This window comes from Solanum dulcamara, chromosome 4, assembly GCF_947179165.1.
Source record: "Solanum dulcamara chromosome 4, daSolDulc1.2, whole genome shotgun sequence".
In the NCBI taxonomy this organism is placed as follows: Eukaryota; Viridiplantae; Streptophyta; class Magnoliopsida; order Solanales; family Solanaceae; genus Solanum; species Solanum dulcamara.
Genome location: NC_077240.1, coordinates 44663707 through 44682830, shown reverse-complemented (window position 1 = coordinate 44682830; position 19124 = coordinate 44663707). Strand labels below are relative to the sequence as shown.

At 34.5% G+C, this 19124-nt stretch overlaps 1 protein-coding gene and 1 long non-coding RNA gene across 8 annotated transcripts; one reads left to right on the top strand and one right to left on the bottom strand.

Annotated features, from left to right (window-relative positions):
• The first annotated feature begins 3648 nt into the window (after positions 1-3648).
• LOC129887396 (protein RDM16-like) lies at positions 3649-8697 on the top strand. Its single transcript, XM_055962476.1, has 6 exons — positions 3649-4307; positions 5264-5404; positions 5619-6056; positions 6136-6330; positions 6536-6696; positions 7253-8697. The coding sequence occupies exons 1-6, from the start codon at positions 3768-3770 to the stop codon at positions 8148-8150; spliced, it is 2373 nt and encodes a 790-aa protein (XP_055818451.1). The 5' UTR covers positions 3649-3767; the 3' UTR covers positions 8151-8697.
• Positions 8698-11442: 2745 nt separating this feature from the next.
• On the bottom strand, positions 11443-18367 carry LOC129887395 (uncharacterized). 7 transcript variants are annotated; one of them, XR_008766349.1, is made up of 4 exons: positions 17285-18367; positions 14798-15094; positions 12420-14038; positions 11443-11711 (listed from the first exon to the last, which is right to left on the bottom strand). It is a non-coding gene; the product is annotated as an uncharacterized LOC129887395 (long non-coding RNA). The 7 variants fall into 7 exon arrangements; XR_008766348.1 differs by having other exon boundaries at positions 11443-12608; positions 12684-14038; XR_008766347.1 differs by having other exon boundaries at positions 11443-13185; positions 13307-14038.
• Positions 18368-19124: the final 757 nt, after the last annotated feature.

Here is a 19124-nt window from a genome sequence, read left to right as displayed (position 1 = left end):
ACTAACAAAACAGGTTAAAGCTAATAGAATTCAAAAACTCCTTTCATCCCAACCAAACCTCCATAGCTACAACCTGCACAGAAAATTAGTCCAACCTAGATTTCACAATACACAATTCAAATATATACCACAATCACAGCTAAGTCATCACAAGATAGAAATCACAAGTATCACACGAATCAAATACAAGAGTCAATACACCATAAATAAGTATGCAAGGATGCTCATACACAATCAATGATAGAGCATCATTCACATTCGTCGATAATGACCTTGGCATCACTCTCGCCGGAAATGACATCGGCATCACACTTTCTTCGAAAATAAACTCAGCAATATACTCTCGCCGATATTGAACTCGACATCACATTCTCGCTGGAAATGACCTTGGCATCACACTCTTCCGGCAATGACCTCGGGATCACACTCTCATTGAAAATGGCCTTGGCATCACACTCTCACCAAAAATGACCTCGACATCACACTCTCGTATCACAAGATTAGCACACATTGCCTTTTTGTTAACCCCGTCTTTTAACTTAGATTGATTCATGTAAGAAACAGTCCACAAACTCTTTTCTATTACTCCCCAACACACACACAAAAGAAAGGAAATTCAGGAATTTTACAAGATTTAATAGAATTTTAAAAGTTCACTTGCGTTAATCAAATACGATCAATCAACCACTTGAGCCTTCCCCTTTTGAACGGTATCTGAAACACCACAATCTAATCAAATAAATAATCACAATAAAATTTCGAAACAAACAATACTCATATCACTATATGTCTATCCCAGACTCAAAAACTTACCCAAATCTATAATTAAATCCTAAATATCAAGTGTAGGGTTAGGTCTCAATTCCTCCAAACATCATAAATCCAATGAAATTCATATAACACAATACACCTAATATTTAATACCTATATCAATATTTTCAAAACTTGAATCATAATATGTTAATTATATACAAGAAAATTAGAAAAATATCGAAGATTAAAAAAATAGTACGTCAATTCCATGAGTGAACAAAAATGCAGAACCTAAGATCCATCTTATACTCCTATATACTATTGTTCAATGATTACTCATAATTATGTAATGATTTCTCACTTGAAAAACTTTCCCCCATAATCAATTTAATATCAAAGAAATTACCGCACTTTGATTCCTTCTCATAACAATATAAAATCATGAGTAGTCACTATTTGATAATACTACATACAATTAAATCTTTTCAAAATTAGTGTTAACAAGGAACTGTACCTGAAGAAACTCACGGCTGCTTCACTTTTAGTTGTCGTATAGGTATGTCTTCTCGCCTAATCTTTTTTTTTTCCCTTTTCCAAATTATGTACTAAAACTGACAAATCCTACTAACTTATTTTAATAAATATGAGACAAGTGATATAGAGTATTAAATAAATTATCAATTTAGCCCAACAATTAAATTAATTCTTTAAAATTATTCGTCAACTAAATAACTGTAGTTATCAAATAGTCCAAAATTTCAAATTTAAATTCATGAAAAGAGTCTTTTATGAAAATAGAGAGAGAACTTATTCTCAAAATGACCTAACAGGTCATTACACTATACTTCTTGCAAGGTTTAGATATCCATGACATTTGTGAGATGTAAAACAGGTAGATGTAATTCACTCCAGCTCATTGAGATGATGTATGGAGTGACGACGAAGAAAAACCCACAACGAAGCTCGTCAATGAAGATGAAGTCAGCGCTGGAGAAGACAACATTAGATTTTAAGATTTATGCACTTTCCTTTCTTTTTGTTTGTGTTTGTTTGTTTTGGACTTAGGTCACTTTTGGGCCCGAGCCAATTAATATTCTTTTTCGTGATTAATAAATGGGCTTTGCCTAATATTTTAATTAAAAAAAGATGTTATTGTACTATTATAAAGAGGAATGATTCTCAATTTATAAAAGTCCAATTTTTTAATTTTTATTTTTTTATTTTCCATAAATATTAGAAGTTTAGTACTAGAACCTTTTTCCTTGTTATTTAACCTTAAAAATTTATCTTCGAAAACAATTTATTTTAGAGACTGATTCTACCTTAAAAATTTTCTACCTTTACCAACAAGTCTTAGGATGAAATTAGTTTTAGGAGACTTTTATCTTAAATAACCTACTTGTTCTTTTTTTTTTGGTCATTAGAAATTTTATTTTTACTCAAATAATAAAATAATAGTTTTAAAAAATAGTAAATAACATTTTTGCTTATTGTATAGTTTTTTAATGAATGATAAAAAATTTATTTAATATTTTTAAAGACTTTCACGCTTTTAATATAGAGATACAAATAGATAATATGAGATATTTGGGTCTCACCTTTAATTTTTTTAAAAGAAGAATATTCTTAATTGAGGATGTATAGAGAATATTTAACTATATGGACGTTTATTTACCCCCTAATTTTATTTGAAGTGAATTTAAATGCACCAAACAGCTGACGGGACAGATAAAAACAAAAAAAAAATGCGTAAAAAATAAAAAATAACTGAGCCCTTTTTTTCTAGCGAATAAGGAAAGACCCCTCTTTCTTCCTCACACCTCACCACCCCCTACTTCTTCTTCAAACACCCACCCTCTTTCTCCTTCTTCAAAATTCCTCACCCCCACACCCTTTCTCCTTCTTTGAACCCCCCACCCCATCCTCTTTTTCCATCTTTGAACTCGCGACCCGCAGCCGCCACATTCCTCACCCCTTTCTTCTTCTTCGAACTTTATCACCTTCTTTGTTCATCGCCATCGTAGAGAGCTATTGGAAAAACTAAAATCTAACAGGGAACAATTAATAAAAATATTAATTTTGGAAGCTAACGCCTACACTTTTCGTTAAGATTATTAATTTCGGCAGTGTTAATTTATTGATTGGGATGAACTTGAATTTTTTTTTAAAATAAAAAATCTATAATATCTTCATCTCAAATTAAATTTTCAGTTATTATTTTTATTTATTTTGATAATGTGTCTTAAAATTTGAATTTTTTTTTGTGATAATGATTTTGAGAATCTTGGATCAATCTTTCAATGAAGTTTGATTCTTTTTTGAGATTTTTTTAAATCTTGGATTAATTCTTAGTTTTTACTATTTATTTTTCTTTATAAAATTGTGAATAAATTTTTTTAAAAAAAATCAAAATTTAGACAATTTTTTACGTGAATCTGACGTATCGATGACATGGAGCGTGTGAAATGCACTTGTTATTGTGAGATTTGTATTATAATCTTATGGTGATATTAAATTCATTTGAAATGAGATTAGGGGATAAATAAATGCTCTTGTAGTTCAGTACTAAAATAAGTTTTGTTGTCAAATTTAGAGATTTTTGATATATATATATATATTATCTAACCTTTTTTTATGATTCTATTGAGCCGAGAGTCTCTCAGAAACAACTATCCTACCTTGGTAGGAGTAAATTTTACATACACTTTATCTTTCTCAGACCCACGTTATGAAATTTCACCGAATTGTTGTTGTTGTTACTCATTTTTATACTTTTGGTTTTTTAGCCGATTTTGAAATATAATAGGAACACTTACTCTTTTTTATTAAAAGAAAAGAAAAGAAATGTTATGTGAAGTGGTTCTTAAAACCCGACCCGCCGGATCAGATAAACTGTACGTTTGTGCCCTAATCGTATCCAAGATCTCTTGCTGTCTCTCTCTTCTGCAGCGAACTACAAAGTAGAAATAGGAACAAAACAATAGGCTTTCCGAAATCTCAGTGAAGGCCCCGACATGGATAGAGCTTCTGAGAAAGACAAATCAAGTAGGGATTACAGAGACAAACACCGTAGCTCCAAGGATAAGCACTATGAAGATGATCATCGCCATCATCACCATCGTTCGAAGCATCGATCCGAAGACGGCCACCACCGATCTGAGAGAGAGGGGAGCCGAGAAAGAGCTCATTATCACGATAGAAAGGAGGAATCCGTGGAGAAAAAGCATTCGCATAAGAGGAAAGACCGAGCAGAAAGTGCGGATAGAAGCAATGCGGATGACAAGAGAGCTAGAGTTTCTGACAACAAGAAGGAGAAGAGGAGGACTGAGGATGAGAATGGTAGGGATAAGCAGAGAGTTGATGATGGAGATTGGAGGGATAAGGATGAGGAGAGAAGAGAGAGGAGGAGGTTTGAGGATAAAGCAAAGGAGGAGGATGTGGAAGTTGATGAAGAAAGGAGGAGAGGTGGATTTGAAATTACAACTTCCAAGAAAGAGACAAAGGAGGAGCCAACTGATCATGTCCAGGATGAGGCTGTTGGTTCCATTGCTAAGGTGTGTTACCTAATGCATATTGTTCATCATTTTTGAGTTATTTTGCTTATTTCTTGCTCCCATATATATTTATACCAACTGTGGTGTTCACCTCAGCTATTCCACATGGTACTTGCTCCAGTAATTGTATTCCCTAAAATGTCCACTAGGGCTCGGACAGATGAGGAAAAAATATTGCTTAACCTTTTCACCTTAGACATTCAAACCATGGTTGACAGTCCAACTTCATTGATCTCTTGGATGCTGGCTTGTTTTATGTATTTTATGCAAGTCTTGCTTATTAGATGACTATATTTCTTTTCATGATGTTGTATGGGTTGTTTGTATAGTTTAAATATTACTTATGTTACGCCTTCCTACCTTGGTAAGAGTAAGCTCTGCGTACACTCTACCCTCCTCAGAACCCACATTGTGGGATTTCACTACGTTGTTGTTGTTGTTGTTATGTTACGCCTTCACACAATGATGTTCTCAGTGTTGAGAGCTACTATCTTTTATTCTCGACATTTGATGGATAGCTTTGGGGCATGATTGAAATTAGACAACTTTTTAAACTTCAAGTGCAGACCTCAAGTGCAAGACTACCCTCATATATTAACCTTCTTTACTATCTGTTTTTTAATCCCCATGATGCCCTTATTCTGACCTGTTTTCTGAATATATTGTTATCATGTGTTCTTGTATGTTATGTTTCTTATACACTATTTATGGTGCGTCGAGCTGTGGCAATTTTACCCAAATTTGTCTAACCCGACTGCCCGTAATCAACCCGCCCATTTAAATTATGGGTTAATATGGGTGAACCCATTTCCAACCCGTGATAAAATGGGTCGAGAATGGGTCAGATGCGGTTTAAGATCAAAAAGAATTTCGCTTTAAATTGTTGGGTTATAAGGATCTCTGGCGGTTTAAGAACAAATGAAAATAAGGGAGTTAATATTAATGGATCTCATCAGATTCCTGGGAAATCTAGTACAGATGGGACAGCTTCTGGTGCTGGCAAGAGTGGGAGCTTATCTCTTGATGCTTTAGCAAAAGCGAAGAGAGCTTTACAAATGCGAAAGGAGTTGGCTGAAAAGCTTAAGAAGATACCTGCAGTAAGTTGCTACATATGATTATCTATCCCATTTCTGTTTTGCATATTGTTTTTCTTTTTGGTTGTTGGATCTCTTTTGCTCCCCATGTGGTTCCTTTGCCCGAGGATGGTTTCGGGGGGTGGGAGAGCAAAAGGATATAAACGGAAGATTACAGTTTCCACTTTGCTATAAACATATCATAGTCTTTGTAACTGTGCTCATTTTTATCATGTAGCTAAACAAGAATAAGGGCCCCAACTTTACTAGAGAGGGACTTCCACAGGTGGGAGCCAAGGAGAGCCTTCAACCTTCAGCTAATGCAGCGATTTTTCCCACTCCAGTTGCATCTTCTGATGCAGGGGTATTGCTAACACCTGGTTCAGCACCAAGCACATCAAATCCACCACCCAGTGGTTTGCCTCATCTTGTGGGGCTCACAGCACAAAAGTATGAAGCGGTAAAGCGTGCACAAGAGCTTGCTTCTAAGATGGGATTCCGACAGGACCCAGAATTTGCTCCCCTCATTAACATGTTTCCAGGGCAAATGCCACCAGAGGTTACCCTTCAGCCAAAGCCTGCAAAAGCCCCTGTTCTTCGATTGGATGCCCTAGGCAGGGAAATCGATGAGCAGGGAAATATTGTCAATATGCCTAAGCCATCTAGCACCCTTAAGGTATGGCTCATTTTTGTTCTGGCTTCCCTTAGTCATATTTTATTTGAATTTCTGTGTTTAACCTGGAGCATATGTGCAGGTGAACATCAATAAAAAGAAACAAGAAGCATTTCAAATTCTCAAACCTGAACTTGAGGTTGATCCTGAGAAAAATCCCCATTTTGATCCAAGCATGGGCATTGACAAGAACAAAATTTTGAGGCCCAAGAGGATGACATTTCAGTTTGTGGAGGAAGGCAAATGGTCCAGAGATGCAGAAATAATCAAGTTAAAGGTACTGAATTTTTCTTGTCATGGTTGCTGCTGCTGTTGGGTTGCGACCCTTCCTTGAGTCCTGCGTGAGCACCACATACTTCCTGCACCGGGCTCTGCCCTTTTTTATGGTTGCTGCTGCTGTTTTTTGTTTAACTTAAGTACTCCCTTCTCTGTTCTTGTCGCTTCCTAACTTGTTTTGATCATGTTGCAACATTTGTCTTTAGAGCCAATTTGGTGAAGCAAGAGCCAAAGAGCTAAAGGCAAAGCAAGCACAGTTGACCAAGGCTAAAGCAGAGCCTGACATAAATCCGAATCTCATTGAGGTATCGGAAAGGGTTATCGCCAAGGAAAAACAGAAGGAACCTATTCCTGAAGTTGAGTGGTGGTAAGTTGATCTAAATGTTTTTCAATGTGAATATCGTTTTGCTTTCTAGTACACAAAGTATGTCTCCTGAGTTCTCATTGTTGGGGCCACAGTGTGGCTTGGGAGCTTGAACTGGTGGTCTTGATATTAACTGTAAAATGAGAGCAACTTGGTATGTGGTAGATCCTGATGTGCTTCAGTGATCCGTCTCTCTATGATTCACCAAGACAAGGAGTACAGAAAGAACATGCATTATGCAACCTCTCCACATCAAATTACTCCACCTCCCTCCCTCTGGCAATATCTTTCTGCAGAACTCTCTGCATGAGTACCTGTAATGTGGATTGTGATATACTTGTGATGTTGCAAGCTTCTTTGGTTTGCTCTATCTTTTACGTATGCTTAACCTGCTATAAACTTCTGGAGCTGAAAATAATGAAATGTTGACTAGAGGTTAAGTTTTTTTTTTTTTTTTTTTTTTTTTTTTTTTTTTTTTTTTTTTTTGTAACAGTCTGTTTTTCCTTGAAATTACTGTTTCTTTTGTGCTTGCCCTTATTTTCTTGTCTTGAACTTCCAGGGATGCTCCTCTGTTACGATCTGGTTCTTATGGTGATATAGTTGATGGTAATGTAACTAATGAGCAGTTGAAGATTGAAAAGATCACCATATATGTTGAACACCCTCGCCCTATTGAGCCTCCTGCTGAACCAGCTCCACCTCCTCCCCAACCGTTGAAACTAACCAAAAAGGAGCAAAAGAAACTTCGAACCCAGCGAAGATTGGCCAGAGAGAAAGAAAGACAAGAAATGATACGACAAGGCCTGGTAGAACCACCAAAGCCGAAAGTTAAAATGAGCAATCTAATGAAAGTTCTTGGCTCAGAAGCCACACAGGATCCTACAAAGCTTGAAATGGAGATTAGAAGTGCTGCTGCTGAGCGTGAGCAGGCTCATGTGGACAGGAATATTGCTCGTAAGCTTACTCCTGATGAGCGTCGAGAGAAGAAAGAGAGGAAACTTTTTGATGACTCAAATATCGCTCCAGAGAGTATTGTTTCAGTATATAAAATTAATGACCTCTCCCACCCACAAACCCGCTTCAAGGTGGATGTTAACGCTCAGGAGAATCGTTTGACTGGGTGTGCAGTGATCTCAGGAGGTATTAGTGTTGTTGTTGTTGAAGGTGGGAAAAAATCAATCAAGCGATATGGGAAACTTATGCTTAGGAGAATTGATTGGGCAGCTGCTGGTAAGAAAGAAGATGATGAAGGTGAAGGTGAAGGTGAAGGTGAAGATGAAGATAAGCCTCTCAACAAGTGTGTGTTGGTCTGGCAAGGTAGTGTTGCAAAATCAAGCTTCCATAGGTTTTTTGTTTTTGACTGCAGGACTGAAGCTGCTGCTCGTAAAGTTTTTGTTGATGCTGGGGTTCCTCATTACTGGAATCTTGCTGTAAACTTTAAAGATGACGAATTTTAATTAATTTGAACGTCCTGCTGTCTCTGCTAAACCTGATTTTCTAGTCTCATGCTGTTCTATTGCAATTGGGGTGCTCTTATTGTGGAATGATGTTGGAGGAGAAGAAAAGTGAATACTTCAAGGACACTTGTAATTTCATGTTCTTAAAGGAGCACTTACTACTCTTAACCTGTGCTGTCCAAGGCAGGGATGGTTGTGGAACCGTGATCGGCGTCTTCCACTATTTTGAGTAGATTCTACTTGTTATTATGTACTCCAACTACTCGTAGTTCAAGATACACCTTTCTTTTTTGAACAATGTGTAACAACCACTTTTTTTCCGAGCTGAGCTAATCTAGTGCACAACTCCATCAGCATCTGGTGACTACCAGGCGGTCGATAAAGGGTGTTAGGTGTTAGTGTGCTTGAAGCTGAATGTTTTCTATATATGTCTGTCCTTTTCTTTGTTCCGATGCAATGAGTTGCTTCCTTTTGTTCGATATTACTTATTAGATGTAATAACTGTTGGTACGTTTGTTTGTATCAATTGGCAAACAGTAGCTTTAAATTCCTAAAATGCCATTATATAAATTGCTAGAGTAGAAGTACTTTCCTGTCTATATTACCTATCTTAAGTTCTTTTACATTCTCCTTGAGAAAGACGTTTTATAGTTTTATTGTAAGAGTACTTCTGAAAATTATCCTACATCTCTTCCTTGAATGTTTCACTTTATGAATATCATACGAATGGAAACGTATATTTGAGAAAATAATGAAATGAAGTGTGTTGGATGGTGAAGAGGACACAAATCATTGTGCTTGTGTAATTTGTTCTTCCTCTTTTCGTTAGGGAGGCCAATTTTCATTTTTTTTCAAGGAAAAATATTTTTTTAATTCTTATTGACCAAGTGTTGGAAAATTGTAAAAACGTTTTCTACCTACGAACTACCAAAGGCACCCTTGAAGGGAAATTTTTGAAATTTACCTAGTATTTGTGATTCATGTGGCATATGATAGTATAGCTGAAGTAGGGGTGTTTGCAGGTTGGTTGTTGGTCAAAACAAAAATTAAACTACCTTAACCAGTTTTTAAATTCTCAAAATCAAATCAAATCAAATATAATATACGTTTATTGATTTGGTTGTTATTGGTTTGGGTTCGATTTTGTTCAGTTATTTGATTGTTAACCATATAAAAAAAATTCAATCTAAACGGAAAAAAATTGACAACAATCCATTCAAAACGAAAAATAGTTGGAACGATTGACATTATAGAACTTTCGATCACTAAATTTACTGTGAATAAAGCTTCAAAATTCACCATTTTGGCCTGACATTTTCTAGTCCCACCAAAAATTGTCATAGACCCTCATATACACGAAGCCATGAGATAAATGTTCTTGTCTTGGACATTTTTTCTTTTATAAATAGATTAAAAATAAATTTTGATGAAAATATATGTAAGTTCTTTAAAATTGTTTATAAAAAGAATATATTGTGTATGTATAAAAAAAAAATATATGTATATAATTTATCGGTTCGATTCGATTATTTCTTTTTTTTTCCGATCAAATCAAAACCAAATCAAATACTATCGATTTTTAAAAATCTAAAACCAAACCAAATTCAAATAAATTCGGTTTGGTTCGATTTTTCAATTTGAATTGATTTTTATCCAAACCGTGAACACCCCTAGCTGCTAGGTTTTGATATGAGATGGTTTTAAATAAGAATTTGATATTCTTTATTTGAGATAAAGGTGTCAAAAACTTCTCTACTTTCATAAAAGTAAAAATAAAGCTACATACACATCACCTTTTTTAGACTCTACTGATAAAATTACACTTCAAGTATGTTGTTCATCATCATCAGATTCATAACATTGTTCAAGGTTTATTATAAAATAAGCAACAAATTGGCTTTAATTAATGAGGGATCCACATAATATGTGTTGTATTATTATTGAAGCAAGAGCACACTACAAAATGTCTAAAGATAGTGAAGTCTTAAGTGTTGGAACGAGTGGTACCATCAAATCCAGTCTCCAACGCCTCTTTATTAGTTTAAAAAGATTTTGATTATTCTTTTTTTCTGGAAACTAAAATACCACTAGGCAAAGTACGTAGTAATTTTTATTAACAACTATAACAAAATTGTCGATTAAACATGAGAAAATAATAATCGCAAAAATCTTAAAGTTTCACTTTAGAGCTCATAGATTGCCCTAAACAACACTGATTATGTTATTGTTATAGACGCATATTACAAAGCACTGGTCTAATGAAAACTACATACTGAAAATTGTAAAAGAATCGAACACTTCCACTCTATATGCCGTAGTACATGTTAGCTTCAGAATATTTTGCATATAGTTACTCATGAAAGCATAAATATGCCATTACTATTATCGTGAACCAGGTCTAGTCATCTCCATTTGTAACTATTCGACTCTAAATTTTGAGTTCTAACGCCACATTTTAGGATTCAAGACTTTGTACATGTCAGCTTTAGCATGCAAGATTTTCGTTCAGTAATTTTGAAAAAAAATAAGCATGTTAATCATATTTACAAATGAACAGATCGAATTAGATATGAACGGCAGATCATAAATGAACAAGTTTATATCCATTTTCTCAACCATTAATATTCAAATGACCCTTTAATCACTTTCTCGAAAGAACTACACGGCAATTCAATAATTTTTATCTAAATTTAATTGTTTAGTTAAAAAATTTATTAAATATATTGTAATGGTTAATTTGAAATCAATTTCTTGATTGAATTATTACTAAATACTAGTGAAATTATTTGCGCTTCGCGCGGGGTAACACAACAAAAAGATATTATTAATCAAAATATCTACATTGTATTAGTATGGAATTCTTGTTTATTAAAAGTTTCTTTCAATCCTAATTTAGTTGTCTTATTTTGATTCCCATGTCTTTTCAAAATTCACATTGAAAGAAGAAAGAATATGACACCAAGGAACTCTATAAGAGCAAAATATTGTAGAAGAACATTAAAGATACGACAGAGTGCATTAAAGAAAGAATTGACACAACACCTCGACATAAAACGATAAAACTAATCATATCAAGGAAAAAAGCTTCAAAGTCCCAAAATAAACTTAACAGGAACAAAAATGTCAGTCAACATGAAGATTATTCAACAGGGAGGTAACTTATTTATATCAAATTCTTCATCAATTAATTAAAAAAACCAGCATCCACTAATACACATGCAAAAAAAATGTAGCTTCATGTCTTCATTACACATAAATACAAAAGGAAAATTCTAAAAAACATGCTAATAACTGTGAGACGTACTAAAAGGTTGTAGCCAAGGCAATCAAATTTAATTGCCTGTTGTCTTGTACTATAAGTTAAACTTTTGAACATGAAATATCAAATATGCTATAGACACCAAAATACATTCAATGTGTGTCCTTCCATAAAAAGAAGTACCGAAGGTAAGAGGAGGAAGAGTTGGAGTCTCTGCTATTACCATAGATTCATCAACCTGTCCATAGTTATCAATTTACAATCCTCTCAATTGGTTGGACCCAAGTGAATGTTAAAAGCATCTGAAATAATAGTATGATAAGTACTCATATTTTAAGAAGAGAATTAGTCTATTCATTGACATTCTACTTTGAGTTTTCTTCTGTATTTTACTTCTTCCATGGTATGACAAGAGTATTTTGTGCTTAAATATTCAGTGTATATAGTGGGTAACGAGACGCACTGTTTTGAATAAAAAGGACTACTTGATTTCTCTGTGACTGCCACTATCCATTGTACCCACTGCCTCACAAATCAAACCTCTTAGTTGCTTCCACCATTAGTACATTTCAACAGTAGATATATTTGATTTTCTAACTTGTAGGGTTTCCATCACTAGCTTACAACAATACTAATAGTAAATAATTACAGTAATAGTTAGAAGAGAGATAAATTAGGTATCTTTAATTTTCTGGATATTTTAGACCAAGAGTAAGGGGAAAATTTAAAAAAATTAGGAAAAGATAATGGCCTAAGAGAGGTGCATTTACTCTTGTGGTGTTAAATGTGATGTAGAAAGTTAGAATTGAAGAACTGTAAAAAAAAAAAGGTAGTAGTAATTTTTTTAAATGAACTAAAAAGTAAAGATAAAGAAATTGAAATGGAGGGAGTTCAAATTTAAGACACCATTACTTATGATATGAAAAGTTATATGTGATGCAGAGAGTACACAATTTTTGGCGCTTCTATAATTAAGATTTAAGACAAGAAAGGAGAGACCAAATACTTACCACAATCACATAAGCCGAACCTATAGCAGAAGGGTCACATTAGAGAGATAAGATGTAGGAGTCTCTAAGATATGCAGATCACCCCGAAAACTCCAACGGGGAAGACCAATAACCCTTGAAGTTGAATGGAGCGATACGATACCATTGACAACGTCAAGGCCAAGATTCAGGACAAGGAAGGTATTCCACCTAACCAAGCATAATATTCGGAAGAAAATAAAGTAACTTTTCGATTCACAGTTTAATATCAAAAAAGAGTCTTACCCTGCATCTTGTCCAGACCGGCTCGGTAGTGGGATCCTTTAGGCCCCCGATCATAATAAGACGCCTTAGCACCACATATTACATCAAGCGAGCTTTTACTTCTATTGCATAGATTTCAATTTAGCGGATAATGGTAAGAACCATTGATAATAGTGATTCTTTGTCACTCATAATGATAATGTTCAATTTTGATTCTGTCGTGTGAAATAAAATGTAACAATGCAACTTTCAACTTGGTCTAATCCAAAATAGACTGCTAAAGTGAAGATACAAAAAAATGTCAAATTCACAAAGGGAATAACACCTGAATGTACTGTTTCTTCAAAGTCAATAACTTTATGTGGTGGTAAAGAGCATTTCAGCAGAAATACTACCAAGACAAACAGAGAGACTCCATTTCGAGAAACTACACCTTTTTGAAGGTCGTTCTTGTTTGCTACTTTTGTAAAAGACATTTTTTGAATGTAGTCGATGTACTTCTCTTCAGTAGATGAACCAACGACTTTTCGGAATAAACACAAAATTCAAATTAGAAAACCCAATAGACCAAGAAAGCTATGATAGTCAGTATTTTAGCATTAAACAGTTACTACAATACTTTGTTAGAAAAATAAAAGCAATACCTTTTAAGAAAGAGAAATGAATCATTTGGCAGAGCTTACAAGATGATTTGCTGCAAACACTATGCCCATTTTCATTCTCGTGCCGTAAACTACAGGAAGAAGAAATGTGACCATAGCAATCAGTTGAGATTAAAAGAAGAAGATCAAGAAGACAGGCAGTTACATTCGTCTATATGCTGTTTTTGTTTGTTTAACTGGGGCACATTGTTACAACTCCAGTTCCATTGTCCGAAAGCATTTATTGCTCGTTTCGAGTTTAGGGGAAAACAAGAAAAGACGGATCTTCTAATGAGAGAAAGAGATTCTAACCACAGGCGGATAGCTAGACTTTTGGCTACATGTTGATCTGAACAGATCAATCAAAGAGACATTTGTAAAATTGAAGATGTAAAAATACCTTTGTCAACTAAATTGTATAGCTCCAAAGGCAATCAAAAATACATTTGAAAGAGAAGTATATGCACTAAGTATGAAATCCGGTAGATATATGCAAATACTGACCTTATATCAGTGTCAACGTCACGCATAATGGCATTGATGACTTCCTCAATGTTGCCACCATCCTCATCACTCAAGGCAGGTACTGCACAGCTCCTCAATCTCTATGTAGCCACTGTGATTTTTTTCAGAAAGTGAAAACGTGAGCTCATCATTTGCCATCTTTATAAGATGAACAGATACAGCTAGAGACAAATTCTCTGTAATTTAACTTCCATCTCCATCTCCATCAGCCTGTAGGAGTAAAGAAGAAGATCAAGAAGGGAACCAAATATAATAATATCTCTAAGGATTAATTAAGCATTTCGAGAAACTATATAGCAAATCAAATACTCCCCAACCTAGATTCTCTCAGGGCTACAATGTCATGAAAATGAAGAGATGATGCAGATGCATCTAGGAAAGAAAGCTTCAAAGACATGCTGTCAAACTTTCATATGTATTAACAAATTAAAATAGTATGAAGAGATAAGTTTTGAAGCAATATTAAACTGGTATTGAACTATTCAGATCATTGTAGATATGATTTAATATAAACAATGGTCCGCACAACGCATATTTATATGTTGTGGTTCCTATACCTGAGAAAAAAGAGCTGAAATTTCATTGAGGTTCTCTTCACAGAGAAAAGATGAATGAAAAACTTTTGGGGTTCTTCCCCTTAATAACAGAAGGCTATAAGTTTCCAAGGGATGTTTCTCCTTAAAAGCAGTGGTGACCGTTTATTTTCAGGTAAAAGTTCAATACATGCTTATAATTATGTTGTTGATGATTACAACGATAAGTCTCTTAGACTTTTGACCAAGCCATATGTGTTTGTAGGCCCTTGTTCTGCCCTTGACCTCCATATCTGCAGGTCCTGTCTAAGTAAGATTTATTGAATCATATCAAGTTGTTGGCACATGCTTATAATGCCTCCACTTTTAATTTTTCCCTCGTTATATTTAAAATCCCAATACACAATAACTGAAAAATATTAGAAGAAAATAATACCTCAAGTATAAAGGAAGCATTAGAAGTTGCAAGAGTGATCTTTGTAGATCCTCATTCTACACTCCCATATCTCTATGGCAAACAACAACAACAACCCAGTGAAATCCCACAACGTAGGATATGGGGAGGATAGAGTGTACGCAGACCTTACTCCTACCAATAGGTGAAGTGCTTCACTAGAATAAATATACTAATTTCAAAAGACCAGTTGAAGAACAAAGCACATTTGGGTGAAATTAGCTTTCCATATTGTTGTTGAAGGAGAGAACCAAGACTTGGTAGAGCAAATATTAAAACCTGGAAAGAGTAATTCAAAGCGAGCATTAGGCAATCAGTGTTTCAGTTAAGCAAATTAATCAGATGAATTTGAACAACAAAGTAGCAAGCAATACAATTAACAAAAACACCGACCATCAGTAAAACAGTGAATTGTGTACTAAAGGAAGTCCAAAAGGAAAAATTCTTACAAATCAAGAAATCAAAATCCAACAACCAGATGTGCAAACAATAAAGGCAATTAAATACAACTCTCAAGTGAAAAGGGAAAAGAAAAAGGAGAGGGGGCAGGAAGTGAGGGGACTGCCGGTCATTATTTTGCACTCCTCTGTTGAGGAGGCAGGTTATAAGGAGGACAATCTTTCAGGCTGGCAGTTATTGAAAATTTTAATAAGATGTGATGATTTGTAGGAGCTGAACCGGTATTTTTTTTCCCTCTCCTTCTGTTTTTTTTTTACGTGGAATGAGGAGAAATTGCAACAAAAAAAGAGAAAATAAATAAATGTAAATGCTATCTTTGAGTTTCATCTACAACAAAGGAGGTCAAACGCCTCATAGCATGTGTAGGCACGGTACTATAAAATCATGAGTTCTCCACTTGTAAAGGTTGATCCTGACAATATATCTCTCTATGGAGCAAGAGCAGTGACTTAACAAGATTTCCTTTTCCTCTTTTTCCTCCCCTCAAAAGGTCCCTCATGATATCTTAAGAGCAAACTCTTACATATGAAAGAATTACTTTAGTCATAAAAGCAAGAAAAAGTGTACAAGAATACAACTTGTAAAGAATGAATTTGAAAGGGAGTTATCCTTTTTATTTAGTTCTACTTTAGGGTTGGAGGGTGAGAGGGGTGTGATATTTACTCGTTATTAATTATTGGTGAAATTACAAGATTACAAAATACAATTGAAAAATAAAATGAAGAAAATAAATTCTCTTCTTGGCTGAGGCGCGGATCTCTCGCTCTCTTTAAGGAGATTCAAGTCCACTGCAGCAAATCTTTTCACTGGTCCAGCAGTATTCCTCTTGACTTGTCTCCTCCAGGATACAACAGTCTTATCACAAAATGTAACTCAACAAACTCTGGATAAGAGTTGAGTTTAAAGCTCCACAAAAAGAAACACCTCCCTTCAACTAATAAGAACTCTCTTTTTTGACAAACTTAATACACTCAATGTTTTCTTTCCTTATCTTCCATTTCAAAACAAAGAAGACCTCTCTATTTATAGGAGAGAAAATCATACAAAGATGAAAAAATAATGAAATGCTATCATTATGATCATTTAGTGCACCATTATGATTTAGTGCACCACTTATTAGTGATAATTAGATTAAAAATACATAATGTAATGCATAATCTTGCACTAACTAAAGATGATAATGAAATACATTTTTATGCACTAATGAAAAATAGAATAAAGATGACATTAAATGTCATGGACAATTGCTAAAATTATAATTTAATTAAATGTTAAAATGCCACACTAACATTAATGTTGATAACTGATCACACCTAAATAAACATAAGAATTTTTTTTCATTACATTTGACATGGGACAACACAATAATTGTTGTCTACTTATATCTCCATTAATAGCATGGTGGGTGCACTGAAAATGTGAGGTGGACTTTCTTAAAAAAGTTAGTGGAGGGTATCAGAAATTGAACCAACACCTGCACTTATCTGAGTCATTATCAACACATGTAATATTTGTTTAATGTTAGAATTTTTTGCAAACATCTCTCGACACGGCTATTTGGCCATTAATCATGGTATCATATGTCATATTCTACATCTTCTACTCTATTATCATTTGTCGACTGATGGCCAACACTAAATTAGATATTCTTTTGCCTAGAGCCCTCACTCAGATTTCAAGCCTTGACAAAAATCTTTGAGATTCTTTGGAAATCTGAAAGTTTCGAGGAACTGAGGATAATTTTCACACGAGGACAATGTTTGCTGGTGCATGCCAGTGAGGCAAACACTGTGAGCTCAATAGGCAAACCAATCAACTGATATGATTATAGACTGACCAATATCATGCTCTAAAGGCTTATAAAAACTTTCATCATTTCTAAGCACTTTTGCATAAAATCTTCATATATAAAAAAAAATAATTTCTACAATATGTGCATATACTTTTTCCACAATCAACGAAGAATCAAAACACATGCAGTGCTTATGCTAAAGGGTTTACATCGCTGACCTGATAGATAAGCACAAAAAATTCCATATATTCATAAATGAGGATAATCTGGGGACAGTTGAATCATCTAGTGCTCCACCATCAATGTAGTGACCCAGAAGGCTATCTTCTGTACAAATTTAATGACCAAACAGTAATATAAGCTCCATTCTCTAATCTTCCTTTGTAAATATGAAATAGAGATAAATTTTGAGTGAGCGATTGATAACTAAAATAATTGTCTTTTTTGAAGTAGACAAAATAAGGCTAACACCTGTTTATGTCATGTCAATGCACTGCATAGGCCTTCAAAGCATGAGGCTCTCTTGTTTTTCCTTTGAGGGCATTCTATATAATTCTATGAACTGTCATGTGTTCTTTTCTCCCTTTTAGATGTTTTCCTTCATTTTATTTTCATCAACCAACAAGAACTGTAATTGGTTCTTGTTGCAATGGTAATATTTCACAGTTATTACCAAAAAAACAAAAAATTGCTTCATTTCTAAGCACTTTTGCATAAAAAATCTTCATATATAACAAAATTTAATGGCTACAATACATCAGAACCAATATGTGCAACAATGTTGAAGCCATTTTCTAAAGTCAAGGGCAATGTTTCTATATAGGGCATTTTCTCAAACACTTCATGGGCATTTAAAAAATCATATCATGTTAATTTTATTTTTCTCAGAATAAACATCCAGAGAGAAAGCAAGTGTATCATGGACAAGAGGAAGTAAGAAAATCAAACAAACTTGAAGCAACAGAACAATAGATTTGAAAGATAGAAAAGAAACACAAGGGTTAACCCAAAGGTTTTCAAATCCCGCTCTTGTCAGGATTAATGGCGGTTTTAGGATAAGCATTCTTGACATCTTTTCAATTGTAGTCTTCAAATTTGTGGGTTTAGACGATGCATTCTACTTTCAACAATAATGGGTTCAGCAGTACTGGTAGTGGACTGGTTGTGGTATGTGTGAATGGAGTGAATAAGAAGAGTAAAAGTTAAGGTTTGTGGGGAGAATGAAGAGTAACAGACGCCAGAGGACGCAAATGAAGAGGAAGTGATGAAAGGTCGTCACTATTCTATTCTTTTTTGTGTGTTTTATTTAATGGAGTGAAATATAAGAAAATAAGAAAAATAGCTGAAAGATTCACAAAAAAGATAAATATGAATACGATCTTTAGAGGCATGCCACATCAACGGCCCAAGTTTCTCTTTTGTATATATATAGAGAGAGAATTTGAATAAGAGAATTTTCAGAATTTTATTTTTTTTAAAATCATAATACAGTTTTTTGAAAAATTAGAGAAAAGATAATAATGTTTTTTAAATATTTTTTTTAAAAGAAGAACTAGAAAGAAGGTGCATACTACATATGACATAGCAACCAGTTAGCTAGTGGGAGACATACACATTCACAAGTCTAAGCCTGAAGCAAAAAACGCTAGAAAAAATATGCACCCACCAAGAATCAATCTTGGGCAAAATTGGGAACTTGAGCTAGTCTATCGCTGAAACACTCATTAGTCTTGTGTTGAGGGATGCAATATTAAATAGATATAGCTAAAATTGAAATTTGAACCTACATAAACAATACAATTTTTCGACAAGGGGGTTTGGTTCCATGTGGATCCGCCCCTGATGTTTACCATTTGAGACTTATTTGAGGGGCATGGGGACCCGGGAGATTCGGGTGAATTTTGGAGCCAAAACTTCCCAATGGGATTAAAGGTGTCAAATGGGCAGTTGAATTTGAGCAGTTCAAAATGGGTTGATTTGGGCAATTGACAGAAATGTGGGTCATAATCAAACCTGTCCAATTCTTATTAAGTTTTCAATTATTTTTTTTATAACTTT